The following is a 24,771-nucleotide window of genomic DNA, read 5'->3' as shown; positions in this document are numbered from 1 at the left end:
GCATTAAGAGAAGTATTGAATTGCAAGTAAATGTGCATAGGGAAGGGGGGGGGGGAGGAATGATGCTGCTAGAGGCAAGCATTTATACTTGTATTTACATTTATATTTATACAGATAAACCAAGCAAATTATAAAAATGGGAGGTCTTAAAAGGGAAGAGGCTCAGCTTTCAGGGGGGGCTGGAGCCAGGCAGTGAAATGAAACAGGTAGAACTGTATGTGCCCGGAGGAGAAGAACCTCAATTTTCTTACAACAGTTCCTGGTAATCTAACTTGGGGTGATGGCCCTTACTGTCTTTGACTACTAATGAAGATACCAGTATCTGATACCTCCATGATGCTGAGATAAGGATGCCAAACCTGCCAACAGCCAATGTTTTTATCGCTGTCCAGGCCAAAGCCATGATAAATACAAACACGAGATCTTATCAAAGATAAAGAAAATTACTTTTGTTACTGAAAAAAATACCTGGAGTAGTATTAGCATTGCCCAAAACCAAATCCAGAGGTAGCAGGATTTGAATGCCTCATGGTCACAGGGCGTACGAAACCATCCCACCTCCCCAGCAGCTATCCAAATGGGCACTTTTCAGAACTCATTGCTGTGGCATGAGCACAACAGTTTTGAAAAGGTTTTCACAGTTTTCTTATTGAATAATAGAGAAACTGAGCGTAATGCTCTGCTACGTCTTCATAAAATGTTTTAATTCTCTGCGGACAGGCTGTAGGGATTTTTTAATTTTTTCCATTCCCTTGTTTCTCGGCATTGCAGTAGCAGATTATTTTTAAAGGATTCTGGTTCATAACAGGGAATTGATCTAATAGTAGCTTCAACCACAAAGCATGGAATCTTACGATCCGCCTCGGGGACCTGAGTACCCAGTTCTCTTTAATTTTACAAGCATTTCTGATCAAATTCCCGTGGCAGTTTTGGAAGAGTCGACCACAATTTCTAAGCCTCTCTGAAATAACCGCCTTTCAAAAGTTCAGATAATACACCAGTAGTCTAGTAGATCAGATAAGCTGTAACTGTTAAGGGTAACCTCTTTATTTTGAAAACAAAGTGTAGAACATTTACATATAAATTGATTTTTTTTCCCAAATGCTTTGAGCAGTTGCCACGAAGGGAATGCATCCAGCAGCAGACAGTAGTGAGCCCACGCTGCCTCATATCTGTCTGCAGATACGGACAGCTAGTGGTTAGTGTCATTTGGTGTGTTCTGATTCTGTTTGAAAAGACAACCTGTTCTCAGTACATGTGTTCAGTAACCTTCTCTCCTCTTGCAGGGAAAAGCTTCACACTGACTATCACAGTCTTCACAAACCCTCCACAAGTAGCCACGTACCACAGAGCCATCAAGATAACGGTGGATGGACCACGCGAACCCAGAAGTAAGTGAACTAAAAAAAGCATTTGCAGAAAGTCATGTTGATTATTTAGCTCAGGCATACCATCACCAGCTACATGCAATGCAGCAGCACCCAGTGCATGTGGATCAGTGGGTGTGCCTCAAGCCAAGGCTGTCCTATGAGTGGTTTTAATTATGCCTTCCTGAAGGCTTATTTTTCATGGGTGTCCAGCTGATCTAGAATATGAATTACTTTGCATTTATATAGTATCTACCTAAGGATGGTTTGGATTGTACCCAAAAGCTGACAAAAGGCATGTTGGTGAAAGGTGGGCAGCACATACCTTATGCATCATTTCTTGCTAGTCTCATCTTTCAGATGCTAAGAGGGTTTTAAAGTATTGGAAACCAATACGTCATCGATCTAAGTTTTCAAGCTCAACCACCCTGCAGACATAAATAAATGCCTGAGAGGCAACACCTGGTTTCTCCCTTGTAGAGTTCACTGTGCCTCATTCCAACTTGGGAAAGTAGTAATTGCTGAGAGTGATGCTTCCAACAAGCAGATGCAATTATCCCAGTGGGACACCCATTCTCACAGACAGGCAATGTTTCCTTTTTTTCCTTTTTTTTTTCTTTTTTAAGAATGAAGCTTAAGGAGAAGACAAATGATTTGATATTCCAGGGGAATATCCACACCGTTCACGCATGCGGTTGTTTTCATTAGGTTAGAGGAGGAAGGATGCTTTGTTTTGGGGGAAGCAAGGGTTGCACAGGTAGGCAGACGTAGGTGCTTCTCTGGCATATGCTCTGCCTGTTACCACAGGCAATCTTTAACCTCAGAATGTGGAATTTTCATATTTCTATCAAAATGCCCTGATGTAAGTTGAGGTTTGTGGTTAGTTTTTCACTCCTCCTTCACACTTGGCAGAAGTTCTGGCTATTGCTTAAGTGGAGTCGTCCTGGGAGAAGAAAGCAGTAAGATTCAAACACCCACTAGGGAATGAGACATGCAGCTCGGGGCTACTTTAACTGAGTGGTGCAAGAGAAGAAGAGTTTGCAACTTGAGTTTAAATAACTTAGAAAAACTGCTAACTTTCATATGCATTTTTTTAATGGAGCCTTCATTTGCCTGAGTTGCATCACGATGCTGCATGCATTCAATGGAAAAAAACTGACTTACGTATATTTTTAAAATGCTGCCAGGATAATGCTTCTTCTTTAGTCTGTATTTGTGTTGTTTTTTTTTTTTTTTCTTTAAACTGAAAAAATTGTCCCTGAAAAATATCCCTCGTGAACCAGGCACCAGGTTCACAGCTGTGCACATAAAATAGATATTTGTATATGCAAGCTCCAGGTTTGCATGTGTAATTACCTGGACATGTTCACAGTTTGCATACAACAAATAAGCTTTTTTTTTTTTTAAATATAAGTCTGCTAGAATAGTAAGACACAAAATCATCCTGCAGGCATACCCTACTGTTTTAAATCAATTCTTCAGTTGGTATAGTAGTTAATATTTAATAAGATTCTACATTTTAAAAAGGAAGTAGAAATATAATATATACTGAAGTCGTATCTCCCTGACTCAAATGTATGTAAAAGCTTCCTTGTAAATGATTTCATTTTGTAATAGGCAAGCCAGAGGTACAAAGGAGTCCCGTACTCAAGGAGGTTTTACATGTGCCATGAGCAGAGGTCAGCTCCTTGGCAGGAGTGCACAGCTCCTTTTATTGCTAAGTCACTCATGATGCAATGTGGAAGGGATTCTGCTCCTTTCACTTCTAAATGGGCTGCAAGGTCCTGTAGGCTGACTTCTCACCAGCTTAGGAACTGTGGCAGCTGTTGCTATCACAGAATCACAGAATGGTTTGGGTTGGAAGGGAGCTCAAAGCCCACCCACCCCAACCCCTGCTGTGGGCAGGGCTGCCCCCCCCCCAGCTCAGGCTGCCCAGGGCCCCATCCAGCCTGGCCTTGAGCTCCTCCAGGGATGGGGCACCACAGCTTCTCTGGGCAGCTGTGCCAGCGCCTCACTGCTTTCTGAGGAAAGAATTTCCTTCTAACATCTCACCTAAATTTCCCTTCTTTTAGTTTAAAGCCATTCCGTCTTGCCTTATCACTGTCAGACCATTTAAATAGTTGCTCCCTCTCCTACTTACAAGCTCCCTTCAAGTACTGGAAGGACACAGTGAGGTCTACCTGAAACCTTCTCTTCTCCAAGCTCAGTATGGTCTCTGCTGTCCTTATTCTATGTTTGACTGAAATATTAACGTGGCTTGAAGGAATGAAGTGCTATGAAGGAAGAAAAAAGTGGTACCCAGACCTTTCTCCCTTTCTTGTTCTTCACGTTTGGAACAACCCTGACCACAGCTCAGTTTTCCCAACTGTTGTCCATTCAGCAGTTTTTAGTAATTAAACTCAGAATGAATTCTCTCAAAATAACCATTATGTCTCTGAAAGAGACTTGCTGTTTGGGGCTATACGTGGTTTTTTTATCCCCTCAGTGGGTGTATCCTGTTCTGCACTGCTCTGATTAGATCAAGGTACATCTGTAGCATGTACCAAAATAGATAGTGTGGCTGTTACCTGCACAGGATTTGTGGTTGAACGTATCAGAACATGCATGCCATGTACTGAATGGATTTAAAATGATATCAGCCTTCTTGCATGCAGGCTAGAATAAAAATAAAGCTGGGAGAGAAGCGCTTCTAGATCGCTGATCAATATTTGGGAACTTCCATGCCTACAAGGAGGAATGGTTTTAAACTGAGACAGGGGAGCCTAGGTTAGATTTTAGGAGGAAGTTTTTCACACAGAGGGTGGTGACACACTGGAACAGGTTGCCCAAGGAGGCTGTGGATGCCCCATCCCTGGAGGCATTCAAGGCCAGGCTGGATGTGGCTCTGGGCAGCCTGGTCTGCTGGTTGGCGACCCTGCACATAGCAGGGGGGTTGAAACTAGATGATCATTGTGGTCCTTTTCAACCCAGGCCATTCTGTGATTCTGTGATTCTATGATTCTATGATTCTATGATTCTATGATTCTATGATACAGATCCATGACTCAGTCTCTCACCTGGGCTGCAGGAATTCCAGAAATACTGACCTGTATTTTCTAAGATATCCTGATTCAAAAGAAATGTGGGAAAGAGAGCAGTAGGAACAAAATTAGATACCTCTGTCTTGCAGACCTCTGGAGAAACCATGCTTACTTCCAAAGCCAACTGTAGTAACAAACATTGATTCATTTACTTTATGTTTGTAGATAGGCTGGATTCTAACGAGCATCTACATGGCCCGTAAAAAATACTGGCAGGTAAGATGCCATTTTCGAGATAAGAGTTAGAGCTTTGTAACAGAACAATTTTCAGCAAAATTAGTAGGTTGTAGGAAAAAAAAAAAAAAAAAAAGAAACACCAAACCTTTAGACATATTAACTTCAGAAATAATAGAAACACATTCTTTTGTCTTTAGAGAGTGACAGAATCAGAGCAGTTTCTAAGCTAGAATTAAAAGGATTCTAAAATCTTTTTTTTTTTTTAATGATAGAGGACAGCTTCTTAAGCTATGCATGTTTGGGAGAATAAAAAACAAAAACTTCAAAAAGTAATATAAAGCATCATTTGAAGCCATTCTTGGCAAGCAGAAAAATGCTCAGACCAAGGGCTCTGAAGGCAGGCATACAAAGCATAGACTTTTTGGCTCACTCTGACGTGCGGAGATGTCACAATAGGCAACTATAGCACAATGTGTATCCTTGTACATGTGCACCACCCCTCTCTGAACCAAATCCTCTCTTTGGTTTTCAGACTGTGGATTCTTGCATGCCATGCCGTACAGTTGGTCACAATGTACAGTCCAAGGGCGGCTCTTTGCCCATCAGCCTATTTGCAAATATAACTATAATATTTGTATTAATAACTGTGATAATTACTTGTGTGAGTTGCTTACAGCATTGCCTTTTTTTTTTTTTTCCACTGAATTTCTGACTGTGCCTATCCAGATGATTCTTCTCATCAAATTTTCAGGGTTTGTAGAGAGAGCCAAGGTACTTAAAAATCTGGCTCTTCCTCCACTGTCTTCATTATGTATTTTGAAAATCTCTTTTTAACTTAGTATTTTCATTCTCCAGCTTTACAGAAATGCTTATTTTCTTTCTTTCTTTCTTTTCTTTTTTTTTTTATAAAAAGAAATAATACTGCACCGTCAGAGAGAAGGGCACGATGACCTAACCCATCATTTTCTTCTCCAACTTCTATGATTCTATGATTCATAAAGCAATTTATGTTTTTATGAGCTAAGTCCATGGGGAAAATCATTAGCAGTAACCAGATCAAGAGTAGTGCTCCTGATGAAAATACTTTTGGTTAGGAAACTTGGTAGAAATAGTATGACTCTAAAATTAAATATTTCCCTTAGGCCATTTGACCTACTGTGTATGTCTGCTCAAAAATTAGGTTTTTCTTCTTTTGACTGCTTCTTTCTGTTTTTCTCATTGAATTGTTTTAACCTACATAGCTCTGAAAAATTCACTAATGGACCAGGTGCCTGAAGACTGTGCAAAATGAAAGGGCTGCACAGATTTCACCCCAGCAGCCCTGAGCTGTCCAAGGTTAAGCTGTGCATTAAATGTGATTATCCCATATTGGATATGTGGTTTTCCCAAATACTTTTTTGGCATCCTTGTATCAAAGGGCAGGATACTGTAGCAGACAGGGAATAATATTGCTAAGCAGGGTGGGAGAAGTAGCTTTAAAGGCTGCTGGCTGAAGAAATGCCTTTCGAGGGACAGTTGCTGGCTTTTGCCTTCTGGCAGAGGTAGCCATGGGGATGCACAGCTTTGGTCTGCCACAGCTGAGGACACCCTCAGACCTTGATCTGGAGTGGTCCTGATTCGCTTGGGAAGTTTGAAGAGAAGCCCCTGGCCTGGATCTGCTCAGAAGGAGCATCTTCATCTTCAGCCTCTTCCTGCAAGGAAAAGCCAAGCCAAGCAGTTCTCCAAACCTTTGTCATCTCAGTGACCTGAAATAGCATGAAATGCCTTCACTTCTTGCTTGTTTGCTGCTGCAAGTGCCTCCGTCTGCTGAAAACTGAGACTAATGTGTACCAAAGAGTTGTTTAGCACCATGAGAGAATGAGCCACCATGTCACAAGAATAGACCCACCATATGGATTTCGACTATGTTTTTTCAGATCCTTCCACTCACCTGGAGATGTACAGTGCTTAAAAGCTTCTTGGCAGAAAATGCGTAGAGAGAAATGTGGCATTTTTAAGTTTCTTTATAGCAAAATCCCTGTACTGAAATGTGAATGTGGCTGGGACTCCTTCCCTTTGCTAACATTATCTGCATGGCACAGACTCCATGGCGTACTGCCCTCTGAGGATAGGAACCCAAACTTTCAAATCACTGTTTAAAAATCTTGGCTTAGACACTTGCCCCGGAGAGGTTCCAATCTAAATAAATCTTGTACAGACAAAAGAAAGGGATGGGCTGCAAGAGGAGCCGATGGCTGAGCAGTGCTGATTCTCTGTGCATATTTGCATCCCTGTGTCCCATTGTCTCATTGACACTGCCTGATGAGTGGGTGGATGGATGTTTAAATTACAAGCATGCTCTGGAGACATCATAGTCAGCTTGTGCAATGGCAATGTACAAGCCTACAGCAGCTGTGTGAACTAACAAAACATTTCTAGCCCAAATTCAAGCAATGTGACTATCTCTTAGTGGTGCCGAGCATGCCCTAGTTGTAGGGACATCATTTTTGTCCTGCTCATTATTTCCCTTTTATTTTATATACCAGCATCCTTGAGATTTCGTGGTGCAGATGCTTTCTTTCCACCTGGAAAAGGAGGATTGAGATTATTTTCCACGGCATTTATCAGTCTCACTGCTGAGACAGTGGGGAGAGTTGATGTTGGATGACAGGGGGTGGGGAGTTCATACATATTTGCTTGCCTAGGCTATAAACTGCATTTCTTAAAGATAGACAGAAGTGTTGACAATATAGGTTCTTTCCTCACATAAAGTAGGAAAAGAGGAAGTAAGAGTTGTTGTGATGTAGGCTAGGAACAGCCTGGTACTCTATAAATTATTTCTGCCCCTTGTTAGAGTCACTTAATCTCATAAAGATCTTTTTCTTTCTCTCTTGAATTAGTGTGATTCAAAATTGAGAAAGGGTTTGTACTTTCCTTTTTCATTTCTTTCACTTTTTTTCATCTTTGCCAATTTAATTTTTGCACTGAATACTCATTATTTTATTGCCTAATTGTAGAACAGCAACAAAGACAGTGGTATTTTTGTTTACCTATATTTGCACAATGGAATTTTCAAGTATATCTACCCTTGGTGTAGTTGTACCAAAGTTAGTCCTCTGTAACTGTGGCAAAAGAATTAGATGAATGTATATTCATAGGATCACAGAATGGTCTGGGTTGGAAGGGAGCTTAAAGCCCATGCTGACCCAATCCCTGACATGGGGAGGGCTGCTCCCCAGCAGCTCAGGCTTCCCAGCAACCTGGCCTTGAGTGACTCCAGGGATGGGGCACCACAGCTTCTTTGGGCAGCCCATTCCAACTTACAGAAATGCTTCCAAAGCAACCAGTAGTTCTGACATTCTTCTGTCAAGTGCACTTAACTACAGAGAATTTATTGCTGCTGAGATTGATAGACAAGTCTTTTTTGAGGGGGGAAATATTTTTTCTGTAGAAACACGAGGAAAGTCTGCATAGATTTCACATGCATTTGTGTGAGCGTGTATGTGAGAAAAGCACTGACATGCAGTGTGCTGGCAAGTAGGTTGGCCAATGGGGATGTGACTGTCTGCTGGTCCCCTCTGAGGCCCTCATTCACTGAATTTTGGTCAGACTGTTCATACCTTGATGCTGCATGGGTCAGTACAAAGCATTCGAGAGAGAAATGCTTGGGTGAGTCTGTGTCCTCTCATCTCCTACACTGTAGGAGAAAAGTTGTCTGTTGTACTACAGCACACTGTGCTTATTAATGACTGAAACATACCCTAAGGAGCAAGAAAACATGGCCCATGCCTTCTTTAATTGTGGAGCAGATAAGGAACAGACTGTGAAAATGGGAGGAGACATGAGAAAGAATTTAACTGGCCACAGTAGTAAAGTCTACTAGTAGAGTTCATACATTTCTCTTTCTCTTTTTTTTTTTTTTTTTTTTTAATGGCTTCAGCCCTTTGTTCTTTCCTGGCAGAGTGATGTCGTTGGAGCCTATTAAGCACTGAGTACACCAGGCTGCCTTCTCCGGGCTGACCAGTCAGGAAGAGTCAGGCTGTGTCATAACCCCAGCACATAAAGCTGCACAAAACTTTCAGTGACCATGTTGATTTAATTATTAAGGATTCTGGTTGTCTGAGTCTCTCTGCCTCTCCTACCTGCACCCCGCGTTATGGGCTGTTCTTCATTACCTGCTCTACCTATCTTCGCAATCTAGCCGCAAACAGTTTTGGTTGACCACACCACTTCCCTCTTGAAAGTTAATACTGTTTGACTCATTCTGCACTGCTAACACCAAGCCAAAGAAAACAAGCCAAAGAATAACCTGCTTGTATGCAGTTTGGAAACTTCTCAGAGGCCCTGCTTTCAAAATGCTATACAGTAGCTTACTATATCTCTCTGCAGCTGCAAAGAAAATGAGGAAAGCAAAAAATGGTTCAAGAACCTAAAATAAAGAGACAGCAGAACCACATGAAATTTATGAGCTTTCAGTGAACTGCAGTCTTGTGTAGGCACAGTGGCACGTTAGTACAGAGGAGGGACTACTTAGTAACCTACAGATAAAAAGATTCAACCTCATTTCTTTGCAAAAGCAGGTATTTGCAGCTACTCTGTGAAGACACCACCCACTGGCCTTATGGAAAGTAAAGGTCTTTAGTTCAAGAGAAGCACATAACCTGGCTACATAAAAAGTTGTGGTTTTTTTCCGACAGGAACAAAGTTTGTCACAGTCTTCAAACTCTGCCCAGTCAATACCCTACAAGGGTAAATTTACTTTTGTGTTGCCAGATTCCCTTAGTTTATGTGAACAGTGAGCCATGGGACTTGACTTTCAAGTTCTAGGTCCTTCATTCATCCCTGTATGAGGCTGAACTGGGGAAACTTTCTATGGTCCACGTACATTTCAGTAGGCTGATGAAATGAGTTCCTGTCCTTCAATACTACTGTGTTGGTGCAACTCACCCTTCCAAGTGTTTGGCCTCTCAAAGGCATGCAGTGAAAGCCAATGCATCCCTACTTAGCACAGCCTTGGCTCAGAGGGCAGGGTTTCAGCTTCATCCCAACTAAGTCTGTGCATTTAATTAGGAACCTCATCGCCTTCATTCAGCGGAGTTGCAACCATCTTCAAAGGGTTTCTCAAATGGTGGCTTAGTTTCTGCAGTCTGAGACTTGTGTTTCTGCAGCTTATTCCTTGGACAGAGGTCTATTTTTGTGCCAGTGTTTTTCTTGGTTGCTGGCGTACTTGTTGGTTGGCTGGTTGTTCCTTATTCTGCACCTCCTCTCTCATCCCTATCTTCAACTATTATGTCTCAGCCCATGTCTAGAGGGTATTCTTACGGCAGTTTGTACATGTGGGAAGATGCAAACTATAAAGAAACAAAAGAGGATTTTGGCAATGTGCTGTTTAAGTTGAGAGTCATTAAAGCTTTGTCAAGGAGTCAGGATTCTTAGAGCACATACATCAACATGGGGGAAAGGGAAAAGAAGGTAAAGGGTATAATTTGCAGACTAATTTAACTTCATGAACAATTTCTTCCCTCAAAACTTTCAACTCTCAGTTTCCTTACTTTTACTTCACTGAGGTTCTTCCAGAGAAGAACCCACAGAATAATTGCCCTTTGACAACAAAAATAGAGGACACCTATATGTCATGTTCATTAGATGTTTTGGTGGACCCATGTCAAGCAAAATAGTTTTGGTGTTTTGGTGTGTTTTTGTTTTTGTTTTTTTAATGTGTGTTAAGATTAAGCAGAAGTGTGTTTGTGCATTGCTGTTTGTTAGTACAGCACAGGCTGTACCAGCAGAGCTGGAGGGGAGGAAGCATCTTTCCTGTCTTGCAGCAATTTCCAAGACTGCTTTTTCTGGCTGTTGTAACTCAGGATGAACGTGAGACTTTTCAAGTGTTTGTCAGGATCAGAGAGGCCTGTAGTTGTGCACTCAGCATGCTTGGCTGGAAGGAGGATGACCAAAATCCCCAGGTTTTGCCTTTTTTCAGGAAGGGTGCACTCTTCAGCCCACCAGCATTCATCTCAAAATGTAGACTCTTCCAATGCATCTGGAGAATTAAATATGGATAGAAATGGAGAGAGAAGCCCTCATAGCTTGTAATTAGAGTTCTCATCTGGAAAACAGGAAACTGAAGTTCTTTTTCTAGTACAGATCAGGCAAGATGGGCTTGATTCTGACTCTCAGCTGGGGGCAGGACTCCCTCTTGTAGGACATTTGTGGCTTGCTCTATCCGTAGCATATCCATAGCATTATGAGGTTATGGGGTTTTTTTTAATGTACTGATTTTAAAAAGAAGTAGTAAGAAAAACAGTATTGCTGGGAATATTTAACTCCTACTAGAAAAACACAGGAAAAAAGTGCCCCAGCTGCTCAGCAGGAGCTGCAAGTTACTACTGTGTGTTACTACTCTGTGGTGAGCGTGGGGTGAAGAACCCCAGCAGAGAGACCATCAGCTGCTTCACATTTCCCACGGGCAAGAGTCTGCACTGGTGGAGCTGCCGGAGAGCAGTGAATGTGCCACATGAATCCTTGTTTGCCTTCTTGGCATCACCAGACACTTGCTTAACACACAGCCAAATTGGATTATCGAGTGGAAAAATTAAATGCAGAGCAAAGGATGACACCTGAAATGTCTAGCATGTCTGCAGTTAGTCAGAACAACAAACAGATTTTCCACGGAAAGACCAAGGTTTGCCAGGGAGCTGATAGAAGAAACACAGCTGGAAAGATTTCCCGTTGTCAGTCTGTCTGTGTATGGCATTACATGGTGCTGGCATTATTTGGCATTTGGCTTTTGAAGGACATCTGGATGTCAGGCTGTTCATTGTGCCAGGAATGGTGCGTGTGCATAATGCCCTGTCTTCTGCTCACGTTTCCCAGTACCTTGTGCCTAAGGTCACGTTGGGTCTGATGACCAACACTGCTTCTGCTGGTAATTACAGACACAGCACAAGAATGTTTAGCATAATATCCTGTCTGCCGTGATGTTCCTACTGTCTGGAAATAAGGCTTTCCTTACACGGTGCTTAAGAAAAACAGCCAAAAAATATAATTGCTGATGAGTCTACTCAATGCTCTGTCTACCATCACCTTTATTTCTCCTTGCTGCAGCACTATTTTTAACAGAGGAGAAGGAAAACATCCTATAGCTTGTCTAGTTCCTCTACTAGTAGCATTTTACACAGTATTTTTAACACTGTTCAAGATGTTGGTGTGCTTCAGTGCACTCCTGCAGCAGTCTCTGCAATGCCCAAATGTGATGTAAGTCCTTTCCAAGTGGTGGAAGCTGTGGAGGAAACCACTCTTCAGTCTGGTCTCATTTTCAAGTGCCATCTTCTAGAACCCCATAGGCTGCCATATAACAGCAGTTAGTGCAGTTGTAATCAAGAGCATATCTCTGTACAAGATCAGGTCAGGTCTGATTTAACACACAGTAAATGGTGTTACATTGGTTGCTGTTTCTGCACAGGTACAAATTTAGAGGAAAAAAATGTAAATTATTTTATAGGACCCTTTACACATACGAAAATATTATTCGCTTAGACATTATTTCCATTTTTAACAACAACAAAAAAATCATTTATTTTGCAAGCAGAAGAGCTGATTTTCAGGCTTTTGAATTACCCAGCTTCGTGATAGTGTAGAAATACTATAACTCATTTTTGTTTACAAGACTATATATTTTTCGCACTAAAAAGCATGTGCTCTCACCCTAGAATAATGCGAAAGAATGTAGTTTCTTCTCATTCTTCACTGCATACAGAATAATTTGGATATATTTTAACTCCATGGTAAAATATGTTTCCCATTTTATTAGCTGGGCACAATGAAACATGGCTTATTTTCTATCCAGCTAGAGCTGGAGCCCTGTAAAGTGAAGATGCTTGGATCAACTTCCAATGCAGTTCCAAAGTGGTGAGATGTCATTAAACCAAAGCATCGAGTCTGATCGGATCTCCCTGCTTCAGCAAAGCCTGAACAGACATTGTTTTCACGTGTATTTCCACTTATTGGGTTGCACAGGGAGTGAAAAGCCCCCTGTTCCACCCTAGGAAAAGAGATGCAGAGAGAAGAGATGTGTTCTGCTCCCTCTGGGGACAAAGGGCTCTACTCAATTTCATTGTGGCTGTCTCCTGCTGGGCACCCACTGGGATTTTGGTAGCTGCAGTGTGCAGAGCAGGAGCATGGAGGGCCTGACATCTCCCCTGGATGTGTGTCGGATGAGGGCTGCTGAGACACATCATTCTGGTTATTTCCACATCCAGCACTCCGAGCTGGTGGCTGCTGTCCAAGCTGAGCACTCCGCTGCCTCTTGAAGTCTATAAAACGGAGTTTCCTTCATGTAAAGAGGGAAAACACTTTAATGTTGTGTTGCTGTAGAAGTATCAGAAAAACTAATGTTTTCTCTACACTCCTTGTTAATATCCTGTTTAAAAAAGAAAATCTTCTGACCTCGCTGAAGCAGTATTTGAAAGGGATAAGGAGGAAGAAAAAAGTCAAGAAGCACCCAATGCTTTAATTTAGCCAAAAAGGCTGGATATCGTGTTTATTGTAAGTAAAGGCTCCAACTCTGCTTCCCTGAGGGAGAGAGAGGCAAAAATGTCACCAGCTCTCCCCTTCACCTTGCCTGGTGTTGGGAGTGCTGTCACTGGGGTGCACAGCAGCTGAGGGAAGTGGTGTTGTTCAGTCTGAAGAAGAGGAGGCTCAGGGGAGACTTCATCAATCTCTACAACCACCTGAAAGGAGGTTGTGGTGAGCTGGGAGTTGTCCTCTTCTCCCAGGTAACAGTGACAGGATGAGAAGGAATGGCCTCAGGTTGCACCAGGGGAGGTTTAGGTTGAGTATTAAAAATTTCATCTCAGCAAGAGCAGTGATGCAGTGGCCCAGGCTGCCCAGGGAGGTGGTGCAGTCACCATCCTGAAGGTGTTCAGGAGCCGTGTGGATGTGGCACTGAGGGACGTGGGCAGTGGGCATGGTGGGGGTGGGCTGACGGTTGGACTCGGTGATTTTAGAGCTCTTTTTCAATCTTAATGGTTCTATGATTCGATGGCTCTGTGCAGACTAGTGGTCTGGGTACACTACTGAGCTGAGAGAGGCAGGCATACACCGCAGGTTTGCTGTCTGACCATGGGCAAGCCACCTTGTTTCCCCATGATTCAGTTTTCCACTTGTAAAATGGAGATAATAATAGACCTGTGCTTTACAAAGGTGAGCTAAGGACAACTTGACTGCTCTTTAAGCAAGTTATTTAGAGGATAACTTCAAAGTAAAGCTAATAAACACCGAAACACAAGTCACCCTAGCAAGGCACTGCCTGTGCATTTATAGTGGCTTGGGAAAACTATTTATATTTGTTACATTTTTCTGACACATTTCTTCACTTTCCTACCACAAAAACAGGTTCTGTGCTGCTACCTGTAGCAACTGGCAGAGGAGAAAAGGTTGGATAGCATTTCTGACTGGGAAAAAATAAAAGTCACTTTTGGAGGTACCTCTGAAATGACAATTCCCTGATGTTATCTGTAGGTAGTTCCCACCACAAAGCTGACACGTATAGACCAAAATAAATAGGTGGGCAGCCCCAAGGAGGAGCCTACAGGTGCTGGTTCTTTGACTAGCTCCAATGACACGAGTGGGGTTTTCATACATGTCAGGAAGCTGTAAGCTGAGGCACCTCTTTCAGTACCCCAGATAGTTAAAATCTGGGGCTTTAGTTGGTGAATGGGCAATGAAGAGACTTGCAGAGGTATGTTCAGAAGTGGGGTGCCCTGTGGTAACCCCAGGAGAATGCTGCACCTTTGGTTAATTTAATTCAGACACAAATGCAGTGCATCAGAGAGTCTGCCTGGTTGGCCTGAACGTAGCCTGTAGGACCTGCTTGCCTGTGCATGAGGCTGCCGGGCTTTGGAATAGCTTGGGGCCGTGGAGAGAGCCTCAGCAACCTGGCCAGGAGAGAAGAAAGCAGGATACGAGGAGGTCAAGCTGCTGACTTAACAGCAGAAAATGGCTGAATTGAATTCAAAATGAGGAGTAAATTACACTGGGGGTATGAATTTGGAAGGATCTAAATCTTGGCTCTGTAAGACCTCAGGTCAGACTGCTGAAGCTTAAACTAATCCAAATGCATGAGGTATTTCACACATCTTGTATGACTCCATGTGTTCATGTTCAAGTCCTGTGTCAGGAGCAGCATCCAGCTCTGTGCTGCTGACAATCAAAGCACTTGCTCTTGGCCCACCAGAATGTCAGATAGAAGTCTTTTTCATCTTTCTCCCCCCTGCACCACCTCCTTTTTTCTTTTTGGAAGCCCTAATGGGTCTCTTTAACAGTGAAACCTCTGCTATATAATGTGTCTTTTTATATTTTAATTTTTTTTCCCCTCTTGGGATAATTTATAGCACAGTGTGGAATCTGAGACAGTTCATGCTGTGCCAGAGGGCCTGGCAACAGGAAGAAATGCCGAGCCACTGAGATTTGGAACCATAATACAAGTTATAAAATTTAATTTTAGAAATGCAGCTACTGGGAACTGCTTTTGAATGTACATTTTCCCCTTAGTGCATAAAATGCTCTTGTGTCTTGATTACGCTGTTCGGGTGGCATGAAAGAGTGCTCTGTAGAGTAAGGGACATACAGAGCTTTTTGTTGCTTATTCACCGATATGTGAAATTGGAAGCTGGGTGTTTATAAATGTTTAGATGTTAAATATTATGGGAATGTGTGGATTATTTGGAGGAGTTTTGTATCAGTCCATTTCACTGCTGATGCCTTGAGCTCGGGGAGGACTTGCCAAAGGAGCACAGGAGGTGGAGAGGCAAAGGAGGTGGAGATGCACAGAGAGCTGTCAAAGGCAACTTTTTATTGCAAGACTATGAAAATCAGGAGCAGACAGGCAGCAAATTATGTTATTTGGCAGAAACTGTGGATAACACCACCTTCTTCAATGGAGCAAGTAGAACTAAAGATGTCCACTCACTGACCTCTGTGCTAAACACGTGAGATACATTCACATCAGGACAACAATGTGCTTTCATGTCAAAAGGAAAGGGAAGGAATAAGCAACAAAGATTCACAAGGCAGCTGATTTCTTGATTTCTTGAGACAAATGCAAAGTGAAGATTTGAGACTGGGGGAAAAAGAGGATTGATGGCATCCACGTGAAGGTACAAAGCAGAAGGTGCCCTCTTTGGAGTTGGGGATCCTATTCCATTGACTGAATACAGATGGGGTTGTCATAGTGCCGCTGCAGGCAGTATCTTGCCCTCCATTACAAAGAGCATCTTTGATAGGACAATTTGTGTTTCAGAGACAGTCCTATTTTGGTCTGTCTGCTAAGAGGTTGTTTCCTGTGAACTGAAGGAAGAAAAAGGTGATAGGTTAACTCCTAAGAGGGTGCAGATGAGGATAGAAAATTTGTGTTTTCATCATGCCTATCAGAAAGCAAGTGCTGCGGTAGGTGAAGTATCCTTTGTGTATGCTGTGCACATTGCTACTGAGCAACATTACATTTTGTGGCAGCATTACACTGAGGGACCCAGAGCAGAGCACTGATAGGCAGCGAGCAGAAATGCATTAGCCTGCATACTGCTCATTGCTCCTAGCTAAAGCTTATCTTGATACCAGTCCTGCCTATCCTGCCAGGATAGGTCTCTGCTGTTCTGGATGAACCTGGATGTACACCAATGCCATGCTGGAGCAAGGCCTTTCCAACTCCTTTCCTGTCCCCTGGCAGCTCTATGAGGCCACAGCACCAGAGTGCCATGGGGACAGCATTCCAAGGCCTGCCCCAGGCCAGGCCCTAGGCCCTGTTGCTCCCACCTGGCCGAGGCCGATGCCACTGTGCTTCATTCTATGCTGCCATGTTAGGGTCTGCTTTCTTATAATTGGATGTCTGGTTGGACTTCATGTCTTGGAAACCCCTGGTGCTACTAAGAGAGACTTCATGACCTTGTAGCTGCACTTCTGCCAGCTTCTGGTGTTTCTTGCCTATTTCTGTCTGGAAAGCAATTGCTAAAGAGTCCAAAAATGAGATTTATTTGGGTTTGTTTTTTACAGCTCCACAGTACTGAGCACAGTACTTTATGACAGAGTGGGGCTGAATTTCAGATGACTTGCTCTGATGCAGGGCTAGTACAGGGACCACCACAAGTTTCTTCCTGTTATTCACCCTGTCAGACGTTACTTCTTCTATAAAAGCCTCCTCTCCCAGAGTGAGCTGTAGTAAGGAGGCACTGCTGTTTTCAGTGGGCCTGGATCTTCAGAGTACACCATGTCCTGGGCTGCCCCATGATATGGTTTCAATGCATTGTTTGTTTCTCCTGTCCTTGCAGAGAGGTGTATAACTTCAGAGAGCCACTAGCTGGTTAGATACTTCGCCAGTGGATGAGGGGTTTAAAAAGTAAAATTAAAAGAAAAGTCAACAGACCTCATGTATCAGTGAGATTTTCTGATCTTTTTCCCCCCCTCCCACAATAGGACATCGTCAGAAACTAGATGAGCAGACAAAGCCCGGGAGCTTGTCCTTTTCAGAGCGTCTGAGTGAACTGGAGCAGTTGCGTCGTACGGCCATGAGGGTCAGCCCACACCACCCAGCCCCCACACCCAACCCACGAGCCTCCTTGAACCACACCACTGCTTTTAACCCTCAGCCTCAGAGTCAGATTCAGGGTAAGTACCCAAAATCTTCCCCTGTTCGCCCAGCACCCACCCAGCCCTGCTGAGAGCTCCTGGGCTCAGATGCTCCCATCTGTCTTTTTTGGCTGTCCTGAGATGTGTGGAAGCCTTGCAAGTCTTTGTTCTCTTGCAAAGGTGCATTATGGCAGGCTTTTTTAATATAGGTATATTACTTGATGGGTAGCTATCAATTAATTGTGTGCTTGAATGAGACAAAAGTGCTGTCAAGGCCTTGATTTGGCCTTTCATGGGAGGCAGTTGCAAAGAGAGCTTTATACAAATGACCTTAGAGCCTAGATCTGAATGTGAGAGGGCTGGTTTGAACTTATTTCTGGGGCTGGTGGTTATCCATTGGGTTGTATTTGATAGAAAACTTATAAAATAATGACTCTGGAGTCCAATTTCCTCTGAGATGGAGGTTCACACATATGCCAGTGAAACCAAGCAATCCAGTAGGAAACCTCATCTGCCTCTGCTGGATCTGAGTCTGTCACTGCTAAGATCAAATCTGCCACCAAAATCTGTTGCAACTAGTAAGCAAAGAATCAGACACTACACTCAACTGATAACATAATTTGCAAAATGCGTATCAAGGTGCGGATTCATAGTGCGATGCCCGCAAAGGAAGGATGCAGAATGGTACATGTTACAGTGAGAGTTGTTCTCAGTGTAGTTTTCCTCTGCTCTTCTGCCCAGAATGAAATGGTCATAGCTGAGGTTCTCTGCTGATGCTCTGGGGAGAGAAATTTCTTCAACGGGTTCTTTTTTTGGTATTTATTTTTAAAGTCAAGGTTTACTTTTGTGCATACAGAAAAGGTTATTGCTTATAGAATATAATGCTTGCTGCCTCTAGGGAGGTCTTAGGCCTACTGACATCTATTGCAAACCTGCTGTTGTCTTTACAAGGAGCAGAAGCGGTTATTTTTGAGAAGTATATGTTGTGTTGTAAAAGGCAGGGAAAAAAAAAAAAACACAGAAGGGCCACAAAGCACCTTCTCTCCCTGGATCTAATCCTGCAATTTGCCAACCCACAACTCTCACCTCTTTTGCCATTCTGAGCTGTAAAGCAGGCCATGCTGTGGGCTTCTGCACACAGCTCAGCTCCTGCAAAAGCTAATGCCTGTGCTGCTGTGGCTGCTCAGCAGCCTGCAGCCCTGTGTGTGGAGGTATCAGTCACAGATGCGCATTCCTTGGCTTCTTGGGAACCCTATATGCTTAGCAGAGTATCAGGTTCAGCCACACTTATCCCCCTTCCCTTGTTCTGCATGGAGGTCCCTCGTTGGGACGGCTTCTCGCCTTTCTGGGGACTCAGCTGCTCTCTCCAGAAATACATTTAGTATGTTGCTCTACTTTGCTCTCCATGAACGTAGTTTTAATACGTTTCACCTGCAGATGTAGCTCTGAAGGCAGCAGCAGTTGAGCTGGCATTTCCTCATTGCTGCCCTCCTCCAAAGCTTCCTCTGAGTTCCCCCTAATCTCTGTGACCACAATTGCAAGTTATGCTAGGACCTCCTTGAGCAACTTGTTGAAGCTTCAGTATTTGCTGGTGAGATAAACTCAAATCCTCTGTGATGCTGAAATCCTGCTGTAGGCACCTTTTGGCTGGTGGGGCTCATCTTTGTCCCTCTGTCATGGAAGGACAAAAGGGCTGGGTGGTGATAAGGTGCACCACCACTGGTATATTTGTCAGTGCTCAAAGCAGGGCTGGCTGTCAGGTTGGTCTGCTGGGGGAAATCTAGAGAGCTGGGGTGTTTCCATTTGTATTTTTTTATGTTTCAGAAAGAGATCCCCAAAATGACATGCTTCTGACCCCTGAGAGCACGGGGTGCTTTTTATGTGGGCAGAAGATACAAAAGCCCATGCACTGCTAGTAGCAATGTAGCAGCATCACATCGTGCTTTAAGTTACACCTTTATGAATCATAGGCTACTCCTCTCTTCATCCAGGCCCAATTATCTTTTTGAAAAAACAAAACTAACTCAAAATAGACATCTCAGAATAGTTTTTGGATTTAAAGGGGCAGGTTGCCATGCCACTAAACCACTGTTTATTTGTTGAGGTTTTCGTCTATAAAAGGATTGAGGTTAATTTTAACTTCCTATTTATCCCAGTCTTGAATTTGAGCATAAAGTTGCTTGTGTCATGGATACAAGTCCAAGCAAGTTAAGAGACCATAAATTGCTATAATCGAGTTTTATGCTTCTTTCATATCACAAGGAGCGAGTGAGTACACCTGTTCATTTAAAACTTCTAACCATAACCAATTCACAGACAAAAAGGGAACAAAAGGGGAGAGAAGGCTTTCACCACATCACACATGTTTTAAGTTGAAAGATTACTTTGTGCAAGTACTGAGCGTATCGTGTCAAAGGCTTTGACCCAGCTCACGGCGTAAGGAAATGCAGTTAGAGCTCAGACAGCAGCTGACACTTCATCCTTAACTCACCCCTTTCTTTGCACAGAGGAAGAGAAAATAGAGCTATGTGAGCTGGGTTGGGTTGCTATTTCACAGAATCACAGAATCACAGAATCACAGAAACACCAAGATTGGAAAAGACCTACAAGATCATCCAGTCCAATCATCCACCTATCACCAATAGTTCTCACTAAACCATATCTCTGAACACAACGTTCAAGTGTTATTTAAACACTTTATGAAAGTTTAGGCAAAACCCTTGCAGAGCATTGGAATTTACACATGTAATAAATGTAAATCTTTATATGTATTATGGCTGAGTTTCTTCTAATACCTGTTCTGAATCAGACAGTAAATATATAATTAGTGATTTTACAGTGGTTAATGTTAACTGGGGTAGGTAGATCCATAATGCAGGAATTTTAAAAATATGAATCCATATGGTTCCTTTGTAATATGATTTTTTTTAAGGGCCAATAGAAATGTTTTATATCTGTAAGTCATCAACCTCGGAAGGTTTTCTTCCGAAGCAGTAACACAGAGCTAATAAATAGCCTAAGCAAATTAGGAGGTTAGGAATATCATCCTGAAATGTCTGCAATTAAATTACTTCAACCATTTTCATTTTCACATTATCCCAATGAATGCTTCCAACCAGTGATTTATTAATTACCTGCGAGTTGGAAAAATAGATAGAATAAAGCTATTTTTCCTGTCTGGGGAAAACAATCACTGTAATCACTTTGAGCTGTATGCTTCTGTTTCTGTTTATGCTTTTATAGCCCTAAAATATTTGAGCTTTCTCTCTCACTCTTTTTTTAAGTTTTGTAACCTTATATGTTAAGTTTCAGCTGGGACCGTGTTTTTATGAGCAAGACTAAAATCCCTGGAAATGAGAGTCTGTAATAAAACTGCTGACAGATCTTTAACCAAAGCAGCAGAACCAGCACCGATAGCAAAATAACAGAGATCGTGTCAAGATCAGCTTTTTGAATTAGCAAGAAACTTAACGATGGAGAGATTATTTTGTTACAGGCCAGCCTTTTGTCTTCCTCCAGGTGCACTGTGCTTTGTTGAGGAGACATTTCAAGGTCTTTGCTATCATAATCTTGCTCTACTAAAAACAGCCTGAGTTTATCAGAGTTCCCATGAACAAGGGAAACGCAGTAGTGAAGTCAAGGGCGGTGTTTAAGCGTGGGGAATTAAGGGAGCTTTGTTCTTGCTATGACTGCATCCTGTCCCAATTCCTAATATTTCCACTTTGAATCAGCTCAGCAGGCCACGGGTTAGCAGAGCCAGAAGCATGTGCAAGGCAGCTCTCATCCAAGACAGATACACGGCCTCCCAGGATCCCAGACTCGCCAGCCCTCCTCCCTCTGCAATGTGCTAAATGCCTGTATTTTCATATCCTCTGGAGCTGTGTCTGCCTCTCCCTGCCATTCCCTCAGTATATCATCATCGTGTTTCCACTTGATTAACCACCTGATCCCTCCATCCCAAAACACACTCCCAGGTATCTCAAGCGAGTTCCACCAGAGCTTGGCACCCTGCCTATCAGCACCTTCCCTGACCGGCAGGGTTGTGGCAGGTGGCCATTGGCAGCCCTCATGTCATTTCCCAGCAAAGTGGCCAGGGATGCAGTGCTCCAGTGCTTTTTCATAGATGCCCAGAGCTCACCTCCCTGGCTCCAGAGCAACATTTCTGTACCATAAGCAAGGCTGCTTGAATTTTTTGACTGGCCATGGCACATCCCTTCAATGGAGACACTGAGGGTGAGCAAGGAAACATGGGAACAAAGCAGGAGGACACTGGGTGAAGGAGAGGTGAAGCTGCCCTGGTACTGAGGACCTATAGCTTGAGTGCCACAGCCACTGGGAGGTCGCAGGAAATTTGGTGAATGAGTGGTGTTTTCACAAAATATTTGCAAAACAGATATGTTTAGTTGGAAGATTTCCAACAGGCTCTGTCAAGAGGAGATGTTATAGGGAGAAATACCTTTTTACTAAATGCTCTACATTTAGTTGATTCACCTTTATGTCTCGACAGATAATGCTTTAATATTGCCATGAATAACCTCAGCAGCTTTTTTCTTTAAAGGGTACAGTGTCATTAGTAGCAGACTCGCCCTACTATTTATTTGCTGTGTCATAAACCAGCTTCCATGTGAAGGGATGAGCACAATGGTGCGTGAACCAGATTAGCTCAGTGAAAGCCAATCTCCTCTCATTCAGTCTAACAGAATTCTACTCAGAGGAAAAATCACTCCTCTTTCACAACGCCTACTAACAAATCTGTGTAAACCTCCTTCTGAAAGGTGTCCAGGCCTATCCCATAGCTCTGAAGGCAGAGGCGCTATTGTTTTTTGTCCAGGGTTACTCATGTTGACCAAACTGGAGCATGTTTTACGGAAGTTTGCTTGAAAGCATAAATTGGAAGAAAACATCATTAGTGTGACTCTTTGCCATTTGCAGAAGCAGGCCAAGCAAGACTTCTCATTCTGCTGTGAAACTAACACCTTCCATATCTATATCTTGGAGAATGTTTGTGAGGTTGTAGTGTATATAGAATGTATTCTATGAAATGGAAGAAGATGGGTTGTAAATATCTCTGGTAAAGATGTAAGCAGGAGGTATGTAGTATATAGAAATAACCCTCGACTTCATCGTGTTCATTGTTTCTTGGCTCCAGCCCTTCACATTGCTTTTCACTTTGCCATTTTATCCTTTGTGGAAATAGGCTCCTTGCATCAAGATGTATAGCATTCGTTTGATTTGTAAAGCTCTTAACACCAGTTGGATCTTCTCCAAATATTAATTTTGACAGGAATAAAATTTTGTTATCTGCCAAGCTTTTGCTTTTGTGAAGGGCTGGTTCTGTGTGACATAAGAGAGGGTTTGTTAATAGCCAGAAGCTGCCCAGAAACAAGAGCGGTCTCAAGGAATTCCCTGTATTTGTCATTAGTAACTTTAATTCCACCATCACCTCCCCATCACCTTCTCACCTATTGGAAGCAGGACCCTGTTTTGTTATTTTCAGGTACCATAGGTGGGATACTGCATTTACAGCAAGACGGAAATTTCTAGAAAAATCTCATCTGAGGTTCAACCCACGATCACCCAGCGTTCAAGAAAAATTAAGCACTGGGTGCAAAATGAGCTGTTAGAATGAGAGGAAGAGCACAGAGCTTACTTTAAAGAGATCAGCAGTCAAGTTTATTAAGGGCATCAAATCAAAGGCTGTGAGCAAAGATAGTTGCAGTCAGTGAACACAGCAAAGGAGCTCTACACCAGGGAGGGAGGAGCCCTGTTGGTGCTGAAAGACCATGCTGGCTTGGGAGCAAGTGGTTATTCTCTAAGTTGGCCATCAATGAATTTAGGCAGGAAATTGGAAGATGGTTCCCAGGTATTTGTGCAGCCCTGGCAGCCTTCCAAGGGGCGATTAGAGACAAAAAGATGTAACTTAAGACATATCTTAGATCTTACTGAACAATGTAGGACGTGGCTGGACTGCACGACCCCAGAGATACTTTCTGGGCTCGTATTTTGTTCCATTCAATCAATTCCCTGCACCTGTGGCTTCAACAAGACCAAACGAGGAACATTTCATTCTCTGGGACAAGCAGTGGAAGACTCAGGTGTGTTCTCAATGCTCTGCTCAGTCACCTCTCAGAACTGAGACACAGTTTTTGCCTGTAGATTCCCAATGTCTTCCTGACTCCCACCTTCGTCATCATGTCTCCAGTAGTCCTAGGACAGACCTCAGCCAGCTTCCCAGTGCCCGCATTGCCAGGCACTGCATGTGGGTAGCCAGGGCTGCAAACCTTGTGCCTGTCCCATTGAGGAGAAGACCTCCTCAGATCTTGTGGCAGGAAGCCATCCTTGAGGCAGCCACATATCAGAGGCTCCTCAGCCTGTTAGAGCTGAGGCAGCTCTAGGCAAGGAGGTGAGCTCCTCAGCCTCAGGCAGCATGCACAGCTATAGGGCACCAGCCTTGTTCAGGGGCCCTGCCTGCCTTTTGCATGCAGCTCTTGAAAAAAAAAAAAAAAAAGGGTTTGAAACCCTTTTTCATCAACTTAACACCCTAATGGAAAGAGTTATGTAATGATGTTTAATCCAGAAGATTTCCAAGTGTCGATATATATATCAAAGATACCGATCTTTGTATTCCAATTGCCTGGCACTTCCTGAGGTTATAAAAGCAATAGATAAGGCAGCAAATATGTTCTCAGTCCCCAAGCAACATCTCCACTTACACGAATTTTCCTTATGTTTTTTCTTTCTTTTTTTTTTTTATATCCTCAGCACGGCGCATCCTAGAGCACAAATTTTACTGAAGACATGACAGCCTTGGTTTTTAAGCAGAAGGAGAGGAGCTTAGAAGTCTTTTTTTTTGTCAAAGGTTTTGCCTAAGGTTTGGCAGAGTCATTCTGGATACCTTTTGGCAAGCTGTTTGAAACACGAAAACTTTAAAGGGTTTTTTGGAAAACTTGTCACACATTAAAGGTGTCTTAGCAAGATTTTAGTTAGTAGCCAAACTTCTTGGCCCCAGAGAAATCAGTGACAATGACAGAGATGACTTTGGAAATGCCCTTAGCTGCCTCATTGAATCTTTTGGGCAGTGATAAAACTTGGCAGCTCATGTCCAGTCACAGTTCTGTTTTTCATTAGTCAGTTCATTGTCTCTTGCCACATGATAGCTATGTTGAGCTGATGGATACCACTAGAGAAACAAGGCTTGCAGGTAGGAATAAGTATCCCCATTTCCGTTCTTTCACAGCAGATCTCTCCGTTCTACTTTGTTTTGCCATTTCTGAATCACTAATCTAAACTCCCCACTCCAGTGTAAAAGTGTAGACGCTCTTTGACTTGGTGCAGGAACCTTGTAGGTGCATTAACATTACCCCATGTAAGTGCTTTCAGTGGTCACTGTGATGGTCAGAGACAAGACACTCCTTGGGCTCATTTCTCACTTCCTTCACTCCCCCACAGCACAGCAATGCTGGAGGCATCTTTCTGAGCTGCTGCCTCTGGGTCCTCTTCTTGACTGCTCACTTCTGAGGCAGAGGAGAGGCTCAGCATCCTTCAGG

General features: G+C 43.0%; 1 protein-coding gene across 4 annotated transcripts in view; it reads left to right on the top strand.

The window, feature by feature from the left end:
- The window catches only part of RUNX1 (RUNX family transcription factor 1), a 153,684-nt gene that overhangs the window by 101,952 nt on the left and 26,961 nt on the right, over positions 1-24,771 (top strand). For 3 of the 4 annotated variants that reach the window (XM_031612467.2, XM_090122291.1, XM_090122298.1), the window contains 2 exons: positions 1,287-1,391; positions 17,072-17,263. In XM_031612467.2, coding sequence (XP_031468327.2) covers positions 1,287-1,391; positions 17,072-17,263 — 297 coding nt within the window. The remainder of the gene's footprint in view (positions 1-1,286; positions 1,392-17,071; positions 17,264-24,771) is intronic. The other variant, XM_031612470.2, reaches the window with a different exon arrangement.

The sequence above is a fragment of the Phasianus colchicus genome, chromosome 1 (genome assembly GCF_987193195.1).
Source record: "Phasianus colchicus chromosome 1, bPhaCol1.hap1.1, whole genome shotgun sequence".
NCBI classification, from domain to species: Eukaryota; Metazoa; Chordata; class Aves; order Galliformes; family Phasianidae; genus Phasianus; species Phasianus colchicus.
This window is presented reverse-complemented; position numbering and strand designations above follow the sequence as displayed.